The sequence below is a fragment of the Staurois parvus genome, unplaced genomic scaffold, assembly GCF_062004578.1.
Source record: "Staurois parvus isolate SC_StPar_1 unplaced genomic scaffold, SC_StPar_1.0 ptg000011l, whole genome shotgun sequence".
In the NCBI taxonomy this organism is placed as follows: Eukaryota; Metazoa; Chordata; class Amphibia; order Anura; family Ranidae; genus Staurois; species Staurois parvus.
Genome location: NW_028317807.1, coordinates 4,583,010 through 4,600,293, shown reverse-complemented (window position 1 = coordinate 4,600,293; position 17,284 = coordinate 4,583,010). Strand labels below are relative to the sequence as shown.

The window sequence follows — 17,284 nt, the reverse complement described above, 5'->3', positions numbered from 1 at the left end:
TGTCTTTACCTTTAAATCGGTTTGGTGTAGCAGAAGGTGGACCAAGTGTTGATTAGGAGGAACAGCTGTTGCTGGTGCTTAAAACCAACACTTTGTACATGGGTCCACTGGGTAATGAATAAGCACTGTCTTTAGCGTGAAATGCATTTACCTGCCAGTCCCCCACTGTATTTCCACCTTCTGTATTGGTTTTATCTTGCTTCAATAAAGTGGACTGTTTGGAGTGCAGCCGATCGGACGTCCTTTGCTCTCATCTATGCAGCACACAAGCTGGGCTAGCAACTACAGGAGGAGTTGTGCTTTGAGACTGGGAGTCTCTCTACCTTGAGCAGCGGTAAATATATGTGTGTGAAAGTCTTGATGTGGGCACTCGGCAGGGCGGGAGAAACCAGGAGTGCCTGTGGGGGACCTGAGGAGGATCAGCGCTGCTTTGTGCAAAACCACTGCACGGAGCTGAGAAGTATGACTTATTTGTAAAGGAAATACATTTTTCTTTCTAAATAACAATTACTTTAAACGTACCTATACTTGTGTTCCTGCAGTGACTTTCATTCAACCAGGTGTGTCAGAGGGGCTGATGTTGTTCTTGGAGTCAAGGGGCAGAACAGAGAACTCAAATTACCAATGGTAATTCTACAGTAATAATAATACAGCTCTGTGTTCTGGTTGTGTGTATGAAGTACATTATCCTTTAGTTTTTATTTCATTACACATAGTTTTTTAATATCTGTAAACAGACAATTATTGTATACAATTTTAGTTGCTGCAAATAAATTCAGTCCTACTATTCTGAGTTTGACCTTTTTCCATCCTGAAAGATCTCCTTTCACTTGTCCTCATGTATTTTTAAAATGCCAAGCTGCATCATTCTTTTCTAAGAGGCACATCTAGTGCCAGGACATGCCATTATCATAATGGTTAATGGGGAGTAATGTCTGATTGTACTTGGCAGTAACATTCCGTGCAATACAACTAAATAATCTGTAAATATGTATGTAGTTAAAGCTGAACACCAGCCTTTTTTTTTTTTTTAAATTGTCGGTCTTTGTTTATAGCGCAAAAAATAAAAACCGCACAGGCTATCAAATACCACTGAAAGAAAGCTCTATTTGTGAGGAAAAAAGGACATAAATTTCATTTGGGTGCAGCGTTGCATGACGCGCTATTGTCAGTTAAAATAATGCAGTGCCGTATCACAAAAAATGGACTGGTCAGGAAGGGGGGTAAAACCTGTGGAGGGGAAGTGGTTAAATTGTACTTTCTTGGTAGTGTAGCTTGGTGTGCCCTCAGACTCTGGCCATTTTTATTTTTAGGAAATATGTGGTCAAAGCTTACACTTTTCATTTTATAAAATCAGCATTGTAATACCAATGCAAACAATAGTTCTGTTTGCCAGTCCAGTAAAAGCTTATTTGGAAAATTTCCTTTCATGTTTTGAGTGCTGCCGGTCTCCTGGCCATCTCTTTCCACAACTTCCTGGATTCTCTGCATGATTTGCAGCTTCTCTTCTGTTGCCATTCAATTTCTTAGGACTACATTTCCCATGGTACCTTGCTGTCTACAACCAGTGATTCTTGTACTGACTTCGCCTCCTGAGACGACTCCTCTCATCACCTCTGTGTAGTTCAGAAGACAGGCTCTGTGAAATGTTTGATACAGCAGTCCCTACTCACATGGCATAGTGAATGAGTCTGACAGAATTCACAGAAGTAAATGTGTGGGGCTCCTCACAAAGTAAGTTTACAAACAAGATTATTCAGATTAAGAGGAATTGGCTAGAAATAATTGAGAAAAGTGTGAAGATGAATATATGATATTACATTTATACCATAGATCTGCTTTAAAAATTGAATTAGCATGTTGATGAGGAAAGGGAGAGAAGAACTAGGAAAGGAAAAATATAAACAGATTAAACTTCGATTTTAACATATTTCACAACTGTATAGTTAATAATAGATGTGTGCAAATCCCTCAAACACGTTCCTGATTTTGTGTATCTGGTCTGTATCCTCAGTAACACTTCAGGTGTCATAAGATTGTGAACACTTCTGAAACCTCTGTATTTTTACAGGTGCACTGTGGAAGCTCTATAAAAGTAAAATGTTGCTGAGAAATTGGTGGAACTTGTTCTGATTTTTGGTGATGCTTTTACTATGTTAGGGTCTACTTTATGAGGTCATAACAAATGGTCAGTTGACCATGTAAGGTTGCTCAACATTGACCGTCTACCAGCTTTAACAGAGTCATTGATTTCAGTTAGATTATTATTGAACTATTCGTAGGCATTCTGGTGAGCTATATTTTGTGATAATGTTGTTGCAGTATGTATGACTTGTAATAGAATTCAGCAACAGTTGATCTTGATAGACCTCTGCCTTTCTGTATAGGGAATCTATCAGGTCTGCAAGTTAAAGTTCACCTTTAAAAAATAAATAAATAAATAATTGCATTTTTTTTCTGCAGTTTTCAAATCGTGACAGCGGGTGCGGGAAGAGGGTCCTCCGCCTTCTGTCACAAGAAGCGGGCGGGTCGGGGGGGTGAGGCTGTGGATGCTTAACATGTTACACCTTAAATGTTACATTTTACACCCTAAGCCATGTAACCATTTGAACCGTTATCCTTTAAAAGATTATGCACAAGTTGAGATGATGGGTGACTATGATTCTTATACCTCTGACACATCCAGCAGCATTACACAAGATACCTTTAGGCCCTCTGGTTTTTTCGTTTCTACTAGGTCAGGGAGAGAGATGGAGCTCTATGTGCTAAGAATACACCCAGAGAGAACAAACACAGTGTAGTACATCTATCTTCTTATTCTATATCTAAATCGATCTTAAATGTAGCATCTAGTGAGCACTCAGTTCATACAGTAAATTCTACTAATGCATTTGAAGAACTAGTGCCCCTCTTACAAGAGAATGAACCAGTTGATCTTATAGATCAAATTTATTTAGAATCTATTCTTAAAAATATTGAAAACACATACCAAGGTCCCCCTCACATTCAAAAAGCCTTCCTGTAACTTTCCAACACCAACCCTAACGCCTCTTTTCTTAAAAAGTGTAACACAAATTACCTATGACAACTCCTTCACATACCAACCTGTCTAAAATTAAGGAACAAACACTACTCTCTCTTCAAAACAATAGGTCCATCACAATAAAACCTTCTGACTAAGAAGGGAATGTAGTTATCATGGATTATTCCCAGTACAAAACCATGTGTTTATAATATCCTTAAGAATAAAAAATGGTATTGACCCATACCTTCTTCTGTAGTGGAAAATTTCAATCTATAGTTTTATAAAATAGTTGACATGGCAATGGAGGTTGGTGCTATCTCTAAAGATCTTTAGGAATACATTAGAACCCCTCATCCAAAAACCCCTACCTTTTTACAGTTTGCCTAAGCTACATAAGAAATCTATCAATATCACTGGTAGACCCATTGTATCAGGCAGAGGCAGGTTAACAGAACATATCAGTCAAGTTATTGATTCCTACCTCCAACCTCATTTTAAAGCTTTGCCATCCTTTGTGAAAGACACGTTCCATTTCTTTCAAGTAATAGAAAATGTAATGGTTTCCACTGATGCCTTTTTAGTAACTATCGATTTTGAAACATTGTATAGTTCTATACCCCACAATTTAGGGCTGGCTATGATTAAAAAGATACTCAAGAGGTACTCAAGATTGGTCTTTTTAATGTTTTCATCCTATCAGGTTTGTAATTTATCCTTTATCACAATTCCTTTCTATTTGACGGCTCCCACTTCCTCCAGGTACAGGGCGTAGCGTTGGGGACATGTTGTGCCCCATCCTATGCTTTACCCTCTGTTTTTACAAAAACTGTTAGGGCCAAATTGGCTGTTTTGCAGGCTGGCTGGTAAGTGTTGCTGAGAAATCCTTTGTTTGTTTGTGATGTGCATTGCCCTTCCTTGTGCACCTTACTGCTAAGGCTGGTTATAGGTTGGGACGGTTGCCATTTTTTGTGTAGTTGACTAATTTGGATGCAGGGATGCATCAGATGCCTTTGCTGTCAAATGGCATAGCTGGGAGTCACGTGCTTCCCTATACCTTTTAAGGAGGGATGGGCTCCTCCAGGGACACCTGCGCTTAACCTATCCATTGATATATGTGCTTCTACTATTGAGGCTTTGGAAATTTTAGAGTTAGATCCACAGTATACAGAGGAACCTTGATGCGGGACCTTGAATTACTCATGTCTTTGCAAATGTTTTTTAATGCAAACTGTTAGACAGGGCCAAATTGTTTGTTTTGCAGGCTGGCAGGTAAGTGTTGCAGGGAAATCCTTTTTTTGTTTGCGATGTGCATTGCCCTTCAATGTGCACCTTACTGCTAAGGCTGGTTACAGGTTGGGGTGGTTGCAATTTTTTGTGTACTAAGCCAATCTGTACCTGGGGGAGTGGGAGCGGTCTCTCCTCTCTAGCAAGAGCCTCTTGATGTACACCTGCCATATTCCCACATGGAAGAAGTACATCGATGACGGTTTTCTCATGTGGGAGGGGCCAGAAGATCTGCTACTTCAGTGGTTCAAGACTTTATACAGTAATGATTTGAATTTAAAATGTACAATGTCCCTTAGTTTCCAGGCAGTTAACCTTTTGGATACTACAATTTCTAAGGAGCCTGATGGACGCCTTATTTAGCAGTCTGTATCGCAGAAGTACAGCTGGCAATACAATTCTCCATGCGGACAGCTTTCATCCTCAATCTCTTATTAAGTCTATTCCATATAGCCAATACCTTAGATTGTGACGCAATTGTTCCAAGGAATCCACCTTTAAAGTAGAGGCCAACAATTTGAAATAGACCATTAGAAAGAGGCTACAGCAAGACATGTCTTCAAAAAGCCTATGATAGAGCCTTTAAACTGTCTAGGAACCATCTACTCTTTTAGAAAAAAATAAAATCCAACAAGGACCCACACAAATTGTTTTACGGTATACTAATCAACAACCACATATCAAAAAAATTCTCAAAAAACACTGGTGTCTCTTAACACAAGACCATATTATTCAACAATTCATTAGCAAAACACCAACTATAACATTCAGATGAGCTACCTCTTTGAGGGATAGACTGGTAAAAAGTGAATTTAGAGGGGACAATCAAGACGACCCCTACCAATATCCTGGGACTTTTGCCTGTGGCAGATGTTCCTACTTCCCATACATGTTAGGTAAAAACAACATTATGCAGCCCTATGGAGAACACCTTCAATTACAACATTGTGCAAACTGCCAGACCAAGGGTGTAGTATACTGTACATGCCTACATGTGAATGTGGGGCTTTTTATATAGGAATAACAAGGCAAGAATGTTGGCGTTGTATGGATAGACACATTCACAACATGAAAGTCTGTAATCCAGACCTTTCTGTGGGAAGACATACAGCTCTATTACATGAACACAAACACCCTAGGATTAAGTTTACAGCCATTGATCGTGTTCACATCTCGCAGAGGAAAGGTGTTTGGAACAAATCCCTCCTGCAGCTAGAACAGAAATGGATATTCAAATTGAAGGCCACATGCCCTCAGCCCAAATCCGAGTGTCTACTTCAACCTTATCATTTTCCTGAGCCAAGTGTAGCATCATATATATGATATATAGTATAGTTCAGTATCCCATTCTAGAATAGTAGGGGGTTGAGTGCCAGTGTCTGGACATTGTTGATCTGTTTGATTGTCCCTGGGACCATAGAGAGTAGGAATGTTTGGGACAGAGGAGTCTGTGGTTTTAGTGTACAGATCCAAGACTTTTTACTGGGGTGCAAGACCACCAGATATAGGATCATTTTACAGTTGTGGTCACCACATCTTCAAAGGCAATCAGAGACTGAAGGGATACATAAAATGGAGTGTGGTGAGGCAATGGTATCATCCAGTCCTAAAATTGATTTCTTGAGCTTTACGTAATGGGGAAAGGTTGTAAATGAAAATAAGGTTTTATCCCAATTGTCAAGAGAAACGAAGGTGTTTAGCTCTCTGGGCTGAAGGTCTGTGTATCTGGGTAGAGAAAGATGACTAGATGAAAGCAGGGATGAGTAGATTGAGGAGATTATGAGGTCTGGGTATGAGTCTGAAGAAAGATTTTTCAGAAGGTCGGTTGAGAAGACAGAGTTTTGTTTGTCAGGTATGGAGGATATAAAGGAACTAAGTTGTTAATAAGCAAGCCATCATGGAAGTTGCCACTTGTGAGATAAATAGTAAGAGGTGGGAGGTTGCCCCGGGAAAGGATTTGGAAAAACATCTTTGTCTTTAAAGGAGTATGCTAACGTTTCACTGCCTGCTTCTTCTCAGGCTTCTCCATTGTTTGGTGCGTGCAGAGTGCTGTCCTCACAAGCACAATCATGGTGCTGGCCATTGCTAAGGAGCCAAATTAGTTTTGGCACATGTATTTACACGTGTTCCGATGCATAAAAATGCATGCAGTTCCTCAACACCTGGAGGGCCATAGTTTGGAGATCCCTGACCTAAAGGAAGGTGACTCTGGAAATATGATTTTTTTATGTTGTGTATTTTAAAAACACTGACATGTTTCTTTTTGTAGACCATTGAATGCTTTTAGACTTGTGTGGTAGGACTCCCCTGTATCCATATCTTTGTCTAGCATGTGCAACATTTTGGTAAATACATTATTTTCTGTTTTAATCCCACGGGTGGCTCTTTATATTTTTTTTCTCAGCAGTCTTTTAAATCCGCATGGATACTGATGCAGCACATTGACACAAAATATGTGATGAATAATGAAAAGAAAGTCTGCTTTATTTTTCTGTTCTTGCTTTTAATATCATGGGAGACGTGCAAGATTTTATCAACTTCCTCCAATAATCGCGGTGGATATGCTATACAACATTGGCATTGTGCTCACATACAGCTCTCTATGCTGTTGCTTAATATTTATAGATAAACATTTTCTGCCACGTTATATATTATACGACAGTGGGGAGGGGCAGGCATTTGTTTAATTTATTGCTTCTACTTCATGAAAGCGAAGGCTTAAGCTTGGCCATACATGGATTGAAATTCTGCCAGTTCAACAGGGACTGACCAAATTTCGACAGCGGGGAACATAAGTATTTGATGCCATGCAGATTTTTTAAGTTTGCCCACTTACAAATAAATGAAGTGTCTATAATTTTAGGTGTATTTTAACTGATAGAAACAGAATATCAACCACAAATCCAGAAAAAAACACATTATAAAAATTATTGAGTTGCAGTTCAGTGAATAAAAGAAGTACTTGATCCCCGAGCAAAACATGACTTAGTACTTGGTGGAGAAACCCTTGTTGGCAAGCACAGAGGTAAGACGTTTCTTGTAGTTGGTTACCAGGTTTGCACACATCTCAGGAGGGATTTTGCTCCACTCTTCTTTACAGAGCTGCTCTAAATCCTTAAGGTTTCATGGCTGTCGCTTGGTAATTCGAAGTCTCAGCTCCCTCCATAAATTTTCTATAGGATTAAGATCTGGAGACTGGCTAGGCCCCTCCATGACCTTAATGTGCTTCTTTTTGAGCCACTCCTTTGTTGCCTTGGCGGTATGTTTTGGGTCATTGTCATGCTGGAAGACCCATCCACAGCCCATCTTCAGTGTTCTGGCTGAGGGAAGAAGGTTCTCATCCAAGATTTTACAATACATGGCCATGGCCCTTCAATGCAGCAAAGACGGCCTGTACTTTTTAGCAGAGAAACAGCCCAAAAGCATTAACTTTCCTCCTCCGTGTTTGACTGTAGGGATGGAGTTCTTTGTTCATAGTTAGCATTTTTCTTCCTTCAAGCACGGCGCGTTAATGCCAAAGAGCTCAATTTTGGTCTCATCTAACCACAGTGCTTTCTGCCAGTCCTTCTCTAAATCATTTAGATGTTCATTGGCAAACTTCAGACGGGCTTGTACATATTCCTTCTTGGGGAACCTTGCGGGTGCTGCAGGATTTCAATCCATGCCGGCGTATTGTGTTACCAATGGTTTGTTTGGTGACTGTGGTCCCAAATGCCTTGAGATCTTTCACAACTCCTGTGTAGTTCTGGGGTGATCCCTCACTTTCCTCATAACCATCCTTACCCCATGAGGTGAAATCTTGCATGGTGCTCCAGACCGGCAGCGATTGATGGTTATTTTGTATTTTTTTCCATTTCAGAATAATCGTTCTAACAGTTGTCACCTTCTCACCAAGCTAATTGCTGATAGTCTTGTAGCCCATTCCAGCCTTGTGCAGGTCTATAATCGTGTCCCTGACGGCTTTTGACAACTCTTTGGTATTGCTCATGGTGGTGAGGTTTGAATTGAAGAAAGAGATTCTGTGGACAGGAGTGGCTTTACTGATCATCTTCTGTTCAACCATCCTGTTGGTATTTTCTTGCTTGATTAGCACTGCAGGTTATAGACTGTAGTGATGATCTGGCTAGTCTGACCGCGTTGAAAACATTGTCACAGCGTGGAGGATTCCAGTATCCATGTCGAGGGTATGTATGGCCAGCTTTAGAGTTTAGGTTGTCTGATCCCCTTCCAGCAGAGATAACTTGACTAAATGCTTGGGCCTTTGCATGACCAGTACTGGAGGGAGCTTGCAGCTGTACTTCCCTCAGTAAAGTAGATTATATATTTCAATCCATTGTTATTTATCTCACCAAGAAATGACATTGCATAGAATTTTTTTTCCTTTTTTTTGAAGGAGTCATTTGTCTGTGTATCCAACTCCCAATGGTAGTGTTCTATGCCAGTGGTTCTCAACCTAGGTGAGCTGGGCCAGGTTAATTTCTTCAGTACTTTCCATGCTTCAACAGTTAAGAAAAAATGTTTATACTCGTACAATAAAAGTACGGCAATACAAAGTATGTATTTAAAATGTATTTTAAGAGGAGGAACCAGATGTTACTGCTGCTTGAATAGACACAATGAAAAAGAGAATTTGTATATTTGCAGCTTTATTTATATATTTTTTTTTCATTCTCACTTTCCCTTTTTTCCTTTGTACTTTTTTTCTCTTTCTTTGCTGCTGTTCTATCCACCCACCCGTCCATTATTACATGCAGGCATTATGTGTCTGTTGCTTAGCCTGGCCTTAAAGTATTCAAGTACTGCATACAGGCTGGCTTAAAACTCACATTTTAAGAATACCACCATTACGTGATGAAACCCTGAAACTTGTATTTCCACAGCAGCAGTAATGGTTACAGTGGTTTAGGATTCTGCCAAAGAGGTGAAAGTATAATATGACAACAGCCTCAGAACTGGCAGTGTTTGTAAAGTCAGACAATAAAAGAGAAAAATTCCCAGCTTAACATACCAACCAGCTTGCAAACAAACTGAATTAGCCTAACAGTATGCGGTAAAAACGGGTTTAGCTAGCGCACATTTGCAAATACATGCGTAATCTGCAGAGCCTATTCATGGCACCCTGATATTCTGCAGTTCCTTACTACAAATTTTGAGAGTCCCCATAGTAGAGGCACATGTATTTAATGGATAGAGTGATGGCAGGTGACAGGCTAATTCTGTTTGTTTGCAAGCTGGTTGGTAAGTTCAGCTGGAAATTTTTCTCTTTTATTGTTTGAGATGCGTCGCCCTTCCATGTACTCCTTACTGTGAAGGCCAGTTATAGACTGGGGCAGTAGCCATTTTTTGTACTGTTCACTTGTTGGTGAGGGGGTGCACTGGACACCTTGGCTGCCATTGTGTTATATGCTGGGTGTCCAGTGCGCTCCTCTACCTTTAAGGAGGGATGGGCTCCCTCAAGTTCACCTGCCCTGGGTCTATCTATTACATGTGCCTCTACAATGGGGACTCTCAAAATTTGTAGAGTTAGGAACTGCAGAATTTCGGGGTGCCCTGTAGAGGCTCTAAAGCTTACACATGTATTTGCAAATGTGTTCTAACTAAACCCGTTTTTAACGCATACTGTTAGGCTAATTCAGTTTGTTTGCAAGCTGGTTTGTAGGTTGAGCTGGGAATTTTTCTGTTTTATTGTTTGACATGTCTCGCCCTTCCATGTGCTTCTTGCTGTCAAGGCCATTTATAGACTGCGGCAGTGGCCATTTTTGGTAATTTTTGTAAAGTTCATACATGTGTATGTGTAAAGTCCTTCATATAGTTAGAGTTCATAAGGCGGCCTCTATCCTGCAGAGTATTGCTGGCTCTGTGCTGTGAGAAAACAAGAGAGAAAAGGAGGAGCCACTAAGTGCAGTATTATGCCAACTTTAATAGCACATGGTTAAGATCACTCACAGAAGTAAGTAGTTATCAGTCACATCTACATATCCATGAGGGGGTCTCTTCTCTGGGTCCTGCAGGAGCCCCCGGCGGAGGTTCCAGTGGTAATGCTGAGGATGGAAGCCAGGCAGATTTCCTGATACTGAGCAGGAAGACCACGCCGAACCAGAATGGAAAGCACAGGCGGATGTGATATCACCGGAGGAACAAGGTGGACCAGTAGAGGATCACAGAGATTACAGGCTATACGCTCGGAGCCTCTAGCTCCTTCTAGAGGCCTATAGAAAGAGCTAGCGGCTCGGAGCGTATAGCCTGTAATCTTTGTGATCCTCTACTGGTCCACCTTTTTCCTCCGGTGGTCTTCCTGCTCGGTATCAAGAAATCTGCCTTGCTTTCATCCTCCACATTACCACTGGAACCTCCGCTGGCGGCTCCTGCAAGACGGAGAGGAGAGACCCCTCATGGTTATGCAGATGTGCCTGTTAACTACTTACCTTTGTGAGTGCTTTTAACCATGTGTTGTTAAAGTTGACATAATACTACACTTAGTAGCGCCTCCTTTTCTCTCTCGTTTGCAGCAATGGTTACAGGCTGGCCTGTGTGAGATGCTGCTATCCTTACCCATCTGGAAGTTCTTCTCCCTCACAGTCTACTTCACCCTGCCTTCTGCAGTTTTGGCCCCATACCAGCATTTGCCAAGCAAGAACATTTTTCCTCAGTAGTTGTCATTCTTAATATCCACCAACAGATGGCAAAGTCAGAACAATAACTAAACTTCAAGTGTTCTAGTATAGACAAACTCTTCATTAGTGCGGACAGCACCATCTAGTGGCCACAGACTGGTATTACAACTGTTTTCCTACACCAAATGCAGTGTGACAGCACTAGCTGTTAGCAGACAGAAAACTGCGGAGCGGTGGCTGAGAACCATTGTACATAAACCTGTTGTGCATCCACCAATTAACGTAGAACTTTACTCACCTTGGCTCCAGTGATGCGACCTTCTGGAGCTCCCGACCAGCCGCTGACATCTTTGAGTGGCTGGCTTCCAGGTATCTAGCATCGGCCACTTTCATTGTACAGGGGTGGACAGGTAGGTAAGTTTTTAATGCAGATAGGTCAAAGCATGTCTCTTCTGCATTAAAAATCCAGTATATTTGCCCACTTTTATAATATACCTAAAGTTCCACTTTAAGCTATTGGGTTTGCAGTAGGGAACCAGAAGTTCGGGGAAACCTCACAAGGTAATCTGTGGGGCTTCGTCTGTAAAAAATGTGTTTCTGGACCTTTTGGTAGGAATAATTTATTGTCTTGTGCTGGGGTGATATTTAAATTACTATACACTTTGGGAATATGTGTAATGAAAATATGTCTGTCAAAGAACATTCTTTACAGTATATGCAGTGTCTAGATCTTGTGATACCTGCATTGATTAACAGAGTCACATATGTCAGCCTTCACCTTTTTAATGAGTATGTAAACCCAACATTTCATATTCCTGATACGTGCCTGCTGTATCATATGATTGTATGAAACAATATCCTGTTCTCTTTGTATTGCTTCTGTGAATTCCCTGATGCTCCTGCCAATTCTTTACTTTCCTATTAAAATCTGGCTACACTCGGCATGAGAGCACGGCGTGGTCAGTTCTCTAGCTATGCTGGGAACTCATCCTGCTCTCCTCCAATGATCAGACTTCTGCTTCATTTACTGGAAAGTTCAGCGTGCTGTTGTTTCTCCACAAGTTTCTCCCCCCCACCTCTCTGTTCTCAGCTACATAAGGAGCTTAGAGGGTATGTGATCATCTATAAAACAGGGGAAAAGGTATTTATGTTTTTATTTTTCAAATCTATACACAAATCTTTGCCTTTCATTTCTATTTTAAACTGAATAGTTGACTTTACATGGTGAAGGTTTACATATACTTTAAATTATTCAGTGAAAATACTTGTTGATCTATTTATAAAACATTCCATAAACAAATATCAGAAGTATTCAAGCAAGCTGAAAGAAATTTCCATGTATTTTTTGTAATAGATCAATTCCTGTATCATCTGCCCCATCTAGTGGCCAAAACGTGGCAAAGTTTTCTGAAATGCCTCAAAATATACCACATTTTGACCAGTAGATGCAACTGATATAGGAAATAATCTATTAAAAAAATATACAGGGAACATTTCAGCTTGCATTCATGCTATGGATGTAATGTTTGTCCAGTGAAAGTTTTTTGTTTTTTTTAAATAGACCCCTTAGTGTATGTAAGCACTAACAATGAACTATCTGCTCTGATTTGATATGCTATATAGCAAGGGTGTCAAACTGGCGGCCCTCCAGCTGTTGCGAAACTACAAGTCCCACCATGCCTCTACCTTTGAGAGTCATGCCTGTAACTGTTAATCTTGCAATGCCTCATGGAACTTGTAGTTTGGCAACAGCTGGAGGATCGCCATTTTAACACCTGTGCTATATTGAATGTTCTATTCAATAAGTGCAAAAAATACCTGTAGACTGTAGAAATCTTGGGAGTTTATAACTTGTGCTCTCTATTGTGTACAAGGAACATTTTATGAAGCAGTGGGTAGAAGGGGATGCCTAGGAGAAATCTGTGTTCTTTGTAGTCTATTAGAAATGAAGTAGGCAGGGCTGACAACACCTGCTTTGCAATTCAGAGCCAAACATACGATATGTTGTCATGTCAAAGAGGAAGGTAGGAGTATACTGTACTTCTGCACATCAATTATTTTTATGTACTTGCAGCATGTTTACAACATGAGAAAATGTGCATGTATTGCATTTAAATTTTTTTTTGCATATGCTTTAATGTTTGCCAGGTCATAGCAAAATATTCCCCAGATTTTCCTGGTTAAAAGGAAACACATTTAATTTCACAGGACATAAACATATATCAGCAAGTCAACATCAGGTCAAATGGTGTAAAGTGTCTCACGGGGAAAATTAAAAAGCAGAAGGCTTTAAAGTTGGTATGGGCATGATACTAAAATCGTCTCAATTGTTTGTTTTAACCAGTGATTAAAATTCCCTCTTGAATTAGTAAGCATTACATTCTCCCGTTATTCTGTGTATTCTAAGAATTGGCTAATTATTTCAGAGAAATTTTATTTACAGTGGACCTAAAGTATTACTATCCAGTAACCAGATATGTGGTCTTTTTGTAGTGAGAGAGCAGTGGACGTGGTAAGAAGATGCTGGGATCTGAACGTGGAGTAGTGGAAGAATGGCTGTCGGAATACAAGGTGATTTCATTTAATTCTTGGAAGTTTTCTCATGAGACTGTCACTTTTATAACTGAGAAAAAAAATCTTATTCAAAAAACAGTTGTTATAAGTGCATCCAATCAGAATTTGCCCTTCTGATGGCAGACCAGTACAAGATGAATTCTGAGGTTGACGAGGGTTGCTGGACTTGTTTTTTGAATTGTTTGACTATCGTTCCTAGTCTCCTACTTCTCTGGTATTGTTTCCTTGCTGGCAGGGACATGCAGGAATCAGTCCACCACTAACTGCAATGCTACAGAATTTCCATTGCCAGTAAGAGAGAAATGCCTCCCTGTTCCAGAGGGCTAGGCACTGATGCTGAAGAAACAGGAGGGTTTTTTGTTTACATTTTATGCCTTTACTTGCAACCCTACCCCTGACAAGTTGTTGCCATTTTTTTCCACCAATGAATCAAAAATGGTAAAAAGTAGGTTTATTTCATTTATTCTAAAAAAAAAAAGTATGCAGATCACTGCTGAAAAATAAGGAATACAAAACGCTGAATGCTGTTTCTTTTTTTGGCATTCTTAAACAAAAGTTGAGCTTACTGCTTAAACCTAGTATGTTATAGAAAGTATTGCAGAAATGAAAATGGTCCACATCAAATTTTTGTTTTTTTTTAAAAGCCTGCTTGCATTCTTCTCTGTATTTTTAGGTCCATGATATCAATGATCTGAGCAACATATAGCCCCATCCAAAAGGGATGGTGGTAATTTTTAGATCATAGTAGAAAATGAAGATATAGGAGTTTTTTACTCTTTAAGCAGTGTACTGCTTAACACAAAGAAAGTGGAAATAATTTGAAGGGAACAATTATAGAGTTTTGCCCTGACTGAGGTTGTTCTTTAAAAAGGTTGGTACTCCAGTGCTAAAATTCATAGAAGAGCTACTACTCTATAAGTACTGCTTTTTTTCCCCTGCAGTTTACTGCTTACATTAGATTTGTGAACACACATTTTATTAACTTTTATTTACCCAGTACTTTTCTGTAATCCTTTCTATACCAAATAGTTTTAATTTATCATTTAACAACTCACAAAGTGCATGAAGAGAAAAAATCCAACTCTTTGTGTAATCCCAAATATACTCAATGCTATGATCAGGGCTCTTTGTGGTGCACACTGTATTTTTCTGGAATTATGTTCAGCAAAAAGAACAAGTGTTCTTTTTGCTGAATATAGTTCTTCACGACTTTGGCTATATTTATGGTGTTTATTGTTCTGCTGTAGAATTAATTTGGGTCCAATCTGCCTGTACTTTTCATCGAAGGGACCATTAATTGTGATTAAATTCCAATTCCTGCAGACATTCATTCTTGTACCACTCTCCCGGCCTTCGGTAAATAAACTGCCTTCTTTTACAGCCCATTATTTCAGATTGGACACATCAGTCCAGAGCAAATGCTGCCATTTTTCTGCACATAAGTTCTTTTTCATTTCTTATATAAGTCTTCTATGAAGACCACTTCTGATTAGACCTCCCTTGAGTGCAGATTTAGATTAGTGTACCCGGGACCTACTGGTCTTGGTTTTTGCCGTGTCTGATCTGTCACTAGACATCTTGCAATTGGGAAGGGAAGCAAGCTTCCTTGGCCAACCACTGTGTTATTGTTCCTCATTTTGCCTGTTTTGTGCTTTTGCAGAAATGCCTGGACAAATACATTTGGAAATACCGGTCTTCCTTTAATTTTTGCTGTGAGAGAACTTGTTGATGCAGAAGGCCCTTCTGTGTCTCGTGACCCTGAGTGTATCTGGGGAAATTTATGCTGGTTTAAAGGCAAAGGGCAGACAAACCAAATATTAGATTTAGTTATTTGCCTGTTTATGCACGTTGCATAAGGTTGTTAATTGATAAATTAAAACTGTTAATTACTTTCTGATCTGGACCGATCTAGTTTCTTTACACACTGACCTTATATCATTCTGCATTGTGATCACGTACCCAACCTAAATCTCAATGTTTTCTTCAGTAGGACTTTGGTTATAGAAAACTATTAGTTTCATCAGGGCTGAACAAATGCCAGGTGCCAGGTCACCATAGCGACCAGAAACCACATCCTGGTGCCGCGGCCCCCACCAGCCCACACTGCCCTGCGGTCCCCCACCCCGAATCCTCAGCTGGCCCCTCTCTCCTGCCCCACACATTGAAGCCTAGCCCAGTGTCCCGGGACCCCTGGAGTCCAGGCGGAGCCCCCCCCCGATGCATACCTTTCCTGGGTAAAGAATCCCCCCCCCCAGACTCCCTCCATAGAGCCATGAAATCCAGCCTCCTGGAGGTTACCAAAGGCCCGCCCCCACCACACAGCCACACTCTGTCCATCCCTCTCCCCTCAGAGCCCATGGACCCGGAGGACATAGCCACAACAACCAGGCAGACACCGGCTCAGCCACCCCTCCTGGTACCAGATCCTCTCCACTGACACCATCTGGAGGAGATGCTGCAGTACAAGTGAGAGCTGGGAGGACTGGTATTTCCCAAGGTGTGTGTGACAATGTCTGCTGCTCCCTCCCAGGAAACATCCCCCTCCTGCCCCACTGCCTCCTTCCCTTGACACGTCCCCCTCCTGTCCCGCTGACACACACACACACACACACACACACACACACACACGGCTCCTAACTTTTTTAACTGGCTCCTAGATTTAAAACAAATTTTGTAAAACACTGAATTTCATTATTTTTGAAAGCATCCTCACTTGTCAGCATTTTTCTAACAAGTGGCTAAAACATTTGCACAGTACTGTAACATTGCTGTTATCATTCACAGACTAGCTAAAATTTAGGACTCAATGAAGAAAAAAGCATCTAAGAGGTGCTGGGACTTTGATGTGAGTTCATACAAAGTAGTAAGAGAACAAAAACATCTGGAGCTCACTGACTTAGGTTGGGTTGCTCGCAACAAACAAGGCTACCCACCATTCGTTACCCCTGCAGGTTACCATAAAAAACATGTGCTAATGAAAAGAGTGCCAGGCCAAAGGATAAAAGAGTGCAAATTAATTTAGTAGTTTATGCTAAAAAAAAATCCTTCATGTTTTAAAACACAGCTTTTTTTTTTTTTTTTTATAAATAAACTGATGAATTTGGACTCTTGTATTTTTCATCTGAAGCTCCTTCCATTAGTAGAATGTTTTTTTCTAGCTGAAATGTAAGTCCAGGCAGATAACAGTAGTGCCGTCATTGAGTTGCTGCAATGGGAGAGATCGAAAAGAAGCCAATTGGTAAATCTGATACAAAATCATACTTGCAGTGTCTGCTGTCACTGGCTAGAATGGTCCCTGTTTCATGCACTGGAAGTGTCTGAAATGTATGCAGTCACAGTTTAGCCATATCCCAGGAGGGAGATGCATAATTTTACTATCTGTAATAACCAGATAGCTGGGCTATAGCACCTGAATTACTATGGCGCTCAAAAGTGGGACTGGACTGTTTGTGATTGACATTTATATTATGAGGAAAAAAAACTTGGTACAGCTAAAACGATAAATAACCTAAGCAGTTTGAATGCACCTACAGTGCAAGAAAAACAGGCTTCACAGCCAATTGGTGAGCTTATTGCCAACAGCCTTTGCTTGTATTGTTGACTATAGCAAAATTTTTATACTTTTTCTAATTTTACAGGTATTACCTGAAACTCAGCTCACCGCCTATGCTGCAACTCTTCATCGTAAGAAAACTCTAGTCTCTGCTCTGTATAAAGTCATTCAAGACCCAAATAATGAGGTGAATTTTAAAAATTGTCTGCAATGAAAAGTAATGGATATTCTGTC

At 40.4% G+C, this 17,284-nt stretch overlaps 1 protein-coding gene across 2 annotated transcripts in view; it reads left to right on the top strand.

Annotated features, from left to right (window-relative positions):
- Positions 1-17,284, top strand: part of HYCC2 (hyccin PI4KA lipid kinase complex subunit 2) — a 174,678-nt gene that overhangs the window by 98,565 nt on the left and 58,829 nt on the right. For both annotated transcript variants that reach the window (XM_089670255.1, XM_089670262.1), the window contains exons 4-5: positions 13,417-13,494; positions 17,136-17,237. In XM_089670255.1, coding sequence (XP_089526381.1) covers positions 13,444-13,494; positions 17,136-17,237 — 153 coding nt within the window. In that variant the 5' untranslated portion in view covers positions 13,417-13,443. The remainder of the gene's footprint in view (positions 1-13,416; positions 13,495-17,135; positions 17,238-17,284) is intronic.